The 9,935-nt window shown below is 34.8% G+C and overlaps 1 protein-coding gene, 1 long non-coding RNA gene and 1 pseudogene across 2 annotated transcripts in view; 2 read left to right on the plus strand and 1 right to left on the minus strand.

The window, feature by feature from the left end:
- Window positions 1-304, minus strand: part of LOC107657611 (uncharacterized) — a 995-nt gene extending 691 nt beyond the window's left edge. The window contains exon 1 of the long non-coding RNA XR_001630702.1: window positions 250-304. This is a non-coding gene — a long non-coding RNA (uncharacterized LOC107657611). The remainder of the gene's footprint in view (window positions 1-249) is intronic.
- A 6,522-nt stretch (window positions 305-6,826) lies between these two features.
- LOC107657652 (apolipoprotein A-I-like) lies at window positions 6,827-8,522 on the plus strand. The gene is made up of 4 exons (XM_016445808.1): window positions 6,827-6,873; window positions 7,009-7,063; window positions 7,342-7,492; window positions 7,579-8,522. The coding sequence occupies exons 2-4, from the start codon at window positions 7,024-7,026 to the stop codon at window positions 8,153-8,155; spliced, it is 768 nt and encodes a 255-aa protein (XP_016301294.1). The 5' UTR covers window positions 6,827-6,873; window positions 7,009-7,023; the 3' UTR covers window positions 8,156-8,522.
- A 1,129-nt stretch (window positions 8,523-9,651) lies between these two features.
- Window positions 9,652-9,935, plus strand: part of LOC107657591 (apolipoprotein A-IV-like) — a 5,501-nt pseudogene continuing 5,217 nt past the window's right edge.

Consider the following 9,935-nt stretch of genomic DNA (forward strand, 5'->3'; position numbering starts at 1 on the left):
ACCATTTTAAATCATTTGTATTCTTAAGCTTTACTATCAATTTGGAAGTTTCAAAATAAATCTTATTGTACTTGAACAATGACAAAGCTATTCTATTCAATTAGCTCATGCTCTCTCTGTATCTAACAAGCCATTGTTCAGTAATGCATTCAATATAATAATTAAAATAAATGATGGACTTTGTCAAAGATGACAGCTTTAATGAGGAAATGTTGTTTTGGAGAGGTTTTTATTTTTTATTTTTTTTACCATTGCTGCCCGGATCTTTTCAGTTTCCAACCGATTTTCCAGATGTTGAAACTCCTCCTCAGTTTCTCGAATGTCCTTTTTTGTTTGCCAGCTGCTCTCCGACAGGTAAACTTGGTGCTCTCTCGCGTAAAAACAAAATTCAAAACACAACACTGATCTCTACTAACTCTCGTGTCTCGCGTTGCCAGTAGTCATGTCTCAGTAGGGCTACAATTGCCATCTAGCGGTTGGGAATTGTAAATGCATTTTTATTTGAAAGAATATCATATAATGTGTATGAATGTAACATTTAACAGCTTGTGGGGTGCATGACATCATATTATCAAATGCAAGTAAACTTTTGAAACATTTAAATTAAATTATATTTAAATCGTGGCTACATATAGACCATGTCATAAAATGACACTTCACTCGCGCGCTCCGCTCCTCCGCCAAACGGTTTAGATCAGAGTAATAAATGCAAGAGATTCGAGTGGACTGTATAAGCACACAGGTGGAGCAGAGAAGCAAAATTACTGTTCAAGATTTCAAGTGCAGGTCAGTTTCATCTGGTAATCCATTTGCCAAAAAAAAAAAAAAACCTTGGTTACTGTACTTAAAAATAAAATAAAAATCCAAAGCATTGTTAGATGCAGTGTTTCCTGTAGTTATGCAAAGATTTGGTTTCAAAAACAGTATCAGTTAACTTTTTCTTATGATTTTAAAACTGCATTGAACTTCAGATCAATCTCAAAATAAAAGGCGGTAGCCTACTAAAGTCTGATTCTGTGGTGAATGTGTTCAAATTTTATCATCTTAATTCAAGTGATGAAGGATTTTGAAAGTCTGACAGCATCAGTGTCGAGCACTACTGTAAGGTTAACCCTGCATGGTGTAAATGTTTGAAAATGATTAACAGTTGAAAACATTCATTAGAAATGTAGAAAAGTAATCAAAAAGTAATCAAAAGTAATCAGTTACATTACTTTAATAAAGTAATTGAAAAAGTTACACTACTATTACTTTTAATGTTAATGTAAAATGTAATGTAATTTACATTAAAAGTAATTGAAAAAGTTACACTACTATTACTTTTAATGTAAATTACATTACATTTTAAATAGGGTAATTTGTAATCTGTAACCTATTACATTATTGCGGAGATGTTTGCCTTATTTTAAGTACAAATATCTAAAAATTCTTAAATCAAAATGCATTTTCTATATAAAAAGTAAAATACAATATTTAATGCAAATGCAAACAAGATTATTTTTCTCACCGCACCACTTTCATTTTCATCATGCAGACACGATAAATGTGACAAAAATGGCATGTCTTTTTACACGGGATCCTGTAGATGAGGAGGCTGTATTAATTCGTTACAATTACATCAGGAGAGAAATTTATTTTACTTTATTTTATTTTGTCATATCCACATGCATATTTATTTGAGCGGTACCACTTTTAATGACGTTCACTTGATAACATCTTGCTGTGACCTCTGGAAGTAACCTAATAATTAGAGTTTCCTTTAGGACATCCAGTGTGGTTGAATGCATTGTTGACATGCATATTCCTATAAATCGCGCCTTCCGAAAATGAAACTGATTACTGTTAGAGTGTGCAGTGCACGGATCCACACTTCAAAAATCGACCCGAAATAGTAGACCATCCGGGGCCTTTTGGCATAGGCCTACTCTTTTCAACATTCTATGCTTTGGGACACACTTATTCTAATGTCACATACTTTTTAGGATGGATAGTATGAACATTGGGACGCATGGATTGTCATTTTGAAAGAATCGATTGAATAAATGACTCAGTGACTCACTTATTAAGACAGTGGTTTGCCGCCACCTACTGGTAATTTTAGTTTCACATTCAAAAGTATTCTATTTTTTTCTACCATTTTTTTATTTCTATATAGACGTTTTTATATATAAAAATTAATATCATAACATTATTCATGCAGTTTTCAAGCGCAGTGTAAATGCATGTACAATTGCTATTGTTATTGTTTATGTGTGGAGGAAATTAGATATCCAGATGAAGTGTTGTAAGCGGACTCTGCCCCTCCACGCTGGCTGGATGACGGAAGAGGTGTGTCTAGTGGGGTCTAAGAGAAAGTGTATAATAATGTTGAATGAGCCACTTAGTGTAAACCCTATAGTTTTCTTCATGTGAAAACAGCAACTCAGCCACATAAATCAAAGCTCAACAATTGATGACATTAAATTATGTACACTGAACATATACAGTCTAAGTGAATGTGATGTGTTCAAGTCTCAAAAGTACTAATAATAGCATATTATTATTAGTAGTATATACGTATATTAGTATATATTAGTAAGCGTATTCCATGTATTTTGACACAAATGTCTCTGGGCTATGGGCCGGATATTTACTCACTCTAGAACCACCCCTGATTATTTACCATCAACCATAGATCATATTCACTAATAAGCAGTTGTAGGTTTCAATAGGGCTTCCATAATAACATGCATGTGTTTTTAAAAGGGGTCTATTTCACAATGAAACTCAGGTTCACCACATGGTGGAGCAGGTGTCCCACTGCAGTAGTCAGCTTGTGTTTTGAAACTGTGCATCAACCACATTCTATTCTATTCTATTCTATTATAAAAGTAGCAATGAACAAGGATATTAAAGAATTTTAATACTCTCGACAGTACAGTAACCTACTTCAACTGCTGTGACAGAATCTAATTGAAATGGCTCCCAGCCAATTACTTACAAATAAATGCTAAAAAATAAAATAATATAAATAAAATAATAAATAAATTATTAAAGAAATAAAATAATAGATGTAATGCACATTCTTAATAGTGGTTACATCCACTGTGTCCATATCCACTTCAATGATATACAACACCACTTCTAGGCAACACCACATTCAGCAGAACTGTGCAGTCTCCACATGGAGAAGGGTCTGGCTGCAGACATGCACTTGCATTTTCAGACTTGCACTCTCAGACACCTGCACTTCCGCGAGTGACATCACTTGCAGTCTTTTTTAAATTGTATTTAATTTATTCATTATTTTTTTTGATTGAATCTCTCAACATTTTACACAAGTAGCCAGGTGGTGACGACAAGAAAAAAAGAAACTAAATAACGAAGTCACTTGCAATCGCCGCTTGCACTCTCAGCTACTTGCAACCCACACGAATAGTGCGTGTTGCCAATGGAGACAGGACACTGTGGTGGTTAAATGATTAAAACAAATTTAGTACTATAACATACAGGGTCCTGCAAGTCATCTGTAGGAGAAAAAGACAAGACCCGCAAATCCGTGGCCACAGAACAGCAGAATATGAACGCAATGCGCAAAGTCTCTCTTTAAGCGCTTTTAAACCTCCTGTAGAAAACCATACACTTAATAGGCTATGGCTTAATGTATTAAGATAGTGCTATTAAAAGATCAAATTAAGTTTATTAATAATAATGTATGTATATAGTGTTTTCCTCCCATACTGCAAAAGGTGGCATAATGTGGCATAACGGTCTAAGATTATAAAGACCTCATATGCTCCTCTTCATTATTAAAACACAATTAATATGTACAGATAAGCAGGTGAGACCAGAATAGAGTTGGTCCATTTAATATCACTTAATGAATTTCTTAATGCGTTTTCATGGTCTGTGTAGTTTGCATCAACAATAAGAACTACTGAATTTGGTCTTTATCATCTTAGTCCGTTATGGCACATTAAGCGTTTTGCTGTAGGCGTATGGGAGGAAAAGTATAAGTTTGCTCGTTGTGTTCATGAGCATATGCTTGCCTTGTAGTAGCCTAGTACATTAAATGAATAAACTATATATCGAATTTGATCTTTTAATAGCACTATCTTAACACATTAAGCCATATTAAGTGTATGGTTTTCTACGGGAGAAAACTAATTGCATTCATATTCTGCTGTTCTGTGGCCACGGATTTGCGGGTCTTGTCTTTTTCTCCTACAGATGACTTGCAGGACGGACCCTGAATGTTATAGTACTAAATTTGTTTTAATCATTTAACCACCACAGCGTCTTGTCTCCATTGGCAACACGATAATGTATGTATATAGTGTTTTCCTCCCATACTGCAAAAGGTGGCATAATGTGGCATAACGGTCTAAGATTATAAAGACCTCATATGCTCCTCTTCATTATCCACATGGGGCACCAAAAATTTAAAACCACCGCCAGGACATGGTGAGACAAAGAAAAGCTTTCTATTGGTTCATGAGTCATCCTATCACTGTTTAGCATTTTAAATCTCATTTTACCATTTATCTTGCAAAATGAAAAAAAAAGGATTTGTTTCCCAGAGTCAACTTCATAAAGGGTTAATGATTATTAAGTGATTTCTAAGTATCTTTTGTATGTCACAAACACACATGCTCCAGTTTGTGTTACATCACCTCAGCTACATCCTAAGTACACAAACAAGTCTTTGTATGAAGGCACTGACCTTTCTTTATCAAAGCCTCAGATATCTAATCCATTCATCAGTGAAGGAGACAATATCTTGGCAGACAGCGGCCAAACTAACATGTGCTTGCCTGCATGCATTTAGCACAATGCCAATCAGTGGATGACGTCTAGACATCTGGCAGTGCAAGACACAGCTTGTTTAAGTCAAACTCCTTGTGTATTTGTGACAGTAATGCATTTGTCACTGTGAGCTTAAATGGGCATCCATGCCACTGAAAACACTCACAGACAAATGAATAGTGCTCCGATCACATTTTCGGTCTTACCAACAATGTTGGTGGAGCAATGGTATGTTTACCAATGTACAAGTTGAAATTTCTTTAAATTCCTTTGTGTTCTATTTGTAGGTCACACTGTAATAAAGCATAATTTGGTTGGAGATATTTAATTTTTTAGGTCTTATCAAACATACTTGAAACCTCATGAAAATAGGTTTACGTTAACTGTTTATAAAACACCACAAAAATCAGACATTTTGTTTAGTAAGAGAGTGGCATAGATGCCATGTTTTTTTTCTTTTTTCTGTGCTTTGAATGTTCAAGGTTACAGTAAATATTGTTTATGTGTGGAGGAAATTAGATATCCAGATGAAGTGTTGTAAGCGGACTCTGCCCCTCCATGCTGGCTGGATGACGGGAGAGGTGTGTCTAGTGGGGTCTAAGAGAAAGTGTATAATAATGCTGAATGAGCCACTTAGAGTAAACCCTATAGTTTTCTTCATGTGAAAACAGCAACTCAGCCACATAAATCAAAGCTCAACAATTGATGACATTAAATTATGTACACTGAACATATACAGTCTAAGTGAATGTGATGTGTTCAAGTCTCAAAAGTACTAATAATAGCATTTAAAGAATCTTTGGTATACAATTATTAGTTATTGTATCAAATAACCATTCTTTTTCAAAATCCACATGAAATCTGGTCAACAAAAACTAGTCAACAAAAGCACCATTGTCCTTGATCTGAGCAATCGATCACCTTTCCACAGTCACAGACAGTCAGTCTAAATGAGAAAAATAGCTCATGTAACCCAACACAAGCATGACTACATTTAATGCTTCAGTGTTTCCTATGTTGCTATTGTTATTTACAAGCACTTAAAGAAATAGTTCACTCAAAAATGAGAATTATGTAATAATTTACTTATACCCTCATGTTGTTCCAAATGTGTACTATATGACTTTTTTTCTTCTGTGAAACACAAAGAGGAGATATTTTAAATAATGTACTTATCACACTTTTCCATGTAATTACAATTAATGTGAGCTGAGGCCTTATTACCTTATTCTCCTTTTCACATACAAACATATACTGTGGTTTGAGACCTGGTCTATTATGATACTTTTATGGAGCTTTTGCATATATTGAAGCTTGAAAGGCTCAGTCCCCATTCATTAAAAGCACTTTCTCAAGTCAAATATATATCATGACAAAACAGTTTCTTTTTTCTTTGTTTCTTTTTGGTCTATTAAAAGTAAATTGCAAATAAATTTAAATATATAATGTTTTACAATATAAAATATAAAAAAAAAAAAAAGAAAAAAAAGAAAGGGGATGCTGCCACATGTATAAGACAACTGCCCCTGTACACCCTCAGTTCAAAGTTCACATCCCAATCTGAACTAAATACTGTGGTGGCACAAAGTTCATAACTTTATAGTGCTTAAATAAAAATATGAAATAAACAAAACTTAAAAGAAACTGCATATTAATTTTCCACCCGCTTTCTTTAAAAAGCCATTATTTAATGTAATAATAAATGAAGTAAACTAAAGTTAATCAGACACTGATAATCTGTGAATTGTTACGACAAATTAACTAAATAAAAAAAATCTGGTTCATTTCAGAGATCTTATTATTCAAAGCTAACAACTGAGACTGAGCTAAATGCTAAATGTTATAACACCCACTGAATACACCATGACTCTGCGTCTAGAGAAAGGAAAAGAAAATGATTTCTATGGTGATCTGTTTGTATGGAGACTCAGTATCAGTAGGTTCCAAGCACAACATCATGTGACAGCAGGCTGAAGTGACAGTGGGGGGAGCGGCACTGACAGCATGGCACTGGATGATGGACTTTGATTTTTTTAGGCTGTCCTCACTAAAGTTTACTGGACTAAGCAAAACCTGTGGGACTTGAAGGTAATTTAAGCTGGACAGACTATAACAAATTACTAAAATACCATAACAAATTTCTAAAAAGTATCATCTAAATAAATATGCAATGCTTTAGGATATGTAAATGTAAATAATAATAATTTTTCCTCTCTTTTTTAGCAAACAACTGTGAACATGAAATTGTATCTGGTTCTTGCCTTTGTGGCATTCACAGGTAAATCAAATATGGCAAGAAGCTAAAATACTATTTATCAATTAAAATAATATTAGATCTATGCCAAGACTTGCACTGAATTTTCATTATTAATTTAATTTTAAATAACCATAACAAAAGAGCAATACAAATTAAATGATTTTGAGAATTATTATTTTTTTTAAATATACTAAGAAACTACAAATATGCCAAAGTACTCATACTGCAATGTTTAGCTGTTTGAGCAAATTTGAAAAATGACTGTCAAACTTAAACTTAATTATTTGTATTTTTACCAGGTAGCCAAGCCAACCTGTTTTATGCTGATGAGCCCAAGCCACAGCTGGAGCAGCTGACAGATGCTTTCTGGAGTTATGTTGCCCAGGCCACACGCACCGCAGAGGACACCCTGAAAATGATCAGAGAGTCTCAACTGGGTCAGGAAGTCAAGTAAGTAATGTTCAGAAGTCACAGTCTATGTTTTAAATACTAAAATCTTGAATTGCATTAATGCAAATACACTTTTCACATCACAGTGTCAGGCTGACCCAGAGTGCTGATATGGCCAGCGAATATGCTGTCACCCTCAAGAAACAGATGGATCCTCTGGCTGAAGAGCTGATGACCAAAATCACCAAGGAGGCTGAAGTGTTGAGGGAGCGTCTGGGCCAGGACTTGATCAACGTAAGAGACAAACTGGAGCCCTATGCTGACAACCTCAAGAGCCAAATCCAGCAGAGAGTGGAGGAGCTCAGGACGGCCATGGCTCCATATGCTGACTCCCTGGATTCTGAGACCCTGAAGGCCACTCTGCTCCAGAAGAGTGAGGAGCTGAGAGGAAACCTGGAGCAGAGCGTGAAGGAGCTGCAGGCTCAGCTGGAGCCCTACACTGCTGAGATCAAGGAGAAAGTGGACCAGCGTCTGCAGGAGTTTCAGAAGACCGTGACCCCCCTGGCTGAGAATCTTCAGGCCCAGATTAGAGAGAGAGCCCAGATGGTCCAGCAGAGTCTCACACCCTATGCTGAAGACCTGAAGGAAAAGCTGGACCCCTACGCACAGGACCTGAAGGCCCAGCTCACCTCCCTGTACGAGTCCTTCGCCAAAAGAATTTAGATGCTTCAAAGACTTCTTTAGTCACTAACAGAACTGTTTTTCCTTCCATTGTGACTCTAAAATCCCATATCTCTCCAATAACCATGTCATAAATCAAACTACTAGGCAACAACATCTTTTTGGTATTACATGTAGACCAAACACTAATATAGAGAAAAAGAGTGATTCTTTTTTCTGAAATCCTGTTGTTTACACCTTAACCATTCATACAGATGCAGAAATGTTGCTCTTTTCTAACTGTTGTGTATTTATTTCAATTTAGCAAGTCTTTATATCGTCTGACAGAAAATGTTGTTTCTTGCAAATGCAAAGTGTATCATTTGTCTTATTTATGCAACAATAAAACATCTGCCATTTATTAACACAATGTTTCTAAATATTTTATGTGTCTAGTTGTGTCGATCAGCACAAATGAATTGTCATATACTTCTAAATATTACATTTAATAGCCCTGACAATGCACAAAGTCAAGACGACATACTTTAAAAAAAATCACCAGACAAAATTGGTATGTTTTCATTTATATACAAATAGGGTTTATTTATATAACCATTCTAGAAAATAATAATTCAAGAGTGACTGTCCGGTTTGAAATGTTCAAATGTGGCATTTGACACCATATCTAATACACAGACAGAAATATAATATTTCTAAAAGTCTAAAAAGAAAGTCTGAGAAATCATGCAGAAATGATAAAGGTCATCTCAACTGATTTCTTTTAACACATAATAAAGATTAGATAAGGTTAAGAACTTTCCAAAGGTACAGTCACTTCTGGCTGTACTAATGATAGATCATTCATTAACATAATGTCTGTACTTCATTATCAGTGCTGACGCAGGTGTACGCAGTAACTCATGGGCCTGGTGCTTTCAAGTGATGTCCAGACCTGCACATCTTGAGACAAAGAGTCTGTAGACACAAAGTATCCAGATATAATATGATATGATATGATGATGCCAACCCCTCAGAGGACCTCAGATGATGCCAACCCTGAAACAACATACAGAACTACCACATTTTGCTATAAGTTTGATTGCATCATATAATAATTTCTGTTAATAGTGTTCATCGTCTGTTTGATTACGTCTTTAATTGATTTTCCCGTACATTTCTGCCATATGTACATTAACTGACAGTTACCACTGATAAGCTACCACTAAATAATGTAGAAACTTAATTTGCTGTAAAGTTGCTTTGCAACGATTTATCGTGAAAAGCGCTATACAAATAAACTTGAATTGAATTGAATTGAATTGAATTGAATATAAACATCCACTGGAGATATTAAAATATATTCCCAATGCTATATAAATACAGCTATGAAACAGCCATCACCACACTTGCTCTTCACACCAGACCGGGTAAATTAAATCATACTGACAAAGGTAAGAAGAGAAATTCACCATTTATAAGTTCAAAATATGTTGTATGTAAAATATGATTGTTTAAATTAACCAGATGTGTTGTTATTTTACAGGCTAAGCCAGAAAACCATGAAGGCTCTTACGGTTCTTGCATTGGCTGTTTTTACAGGTTAGACATACAGTATAGCTGCTGAAATAACTTACTTTTTTATAATAATATAATATAATATAATATAATAATTCAAACAGGATATTATATACGTTTAATTTACATTATAGTTCCTAGTGGATGAAACATAGTGTTCAAAAAGTTTAGACAAATGAATTTGTTTCTTGTGATCTTAAAGGGGTCATATGATGCTGCTGAAAAGAACATTATTTTGTGTATTTGGTGTAATGAAATGTGTTTATGC

Source organism: Sinocyclocheilus anshuiensis, unplaced genomic scaffold (assembly GCF_001515605.1).
Source record: "Sinocyclocheilus anshuiensis isolate Anshui unplaced genomic scaffold, SAMN03320099.WGS_v1.1 scaffold43, whole genome shotgun sequence".
In the NCBI taxonomy this organism is placed as follows: Eukaryota; Metazoa; Chordata; class Actinopteri; order Cypriniformes; family Cyprinidae; genus Sinocyclocheilus; species Sinocyclocheilus anshuiensis.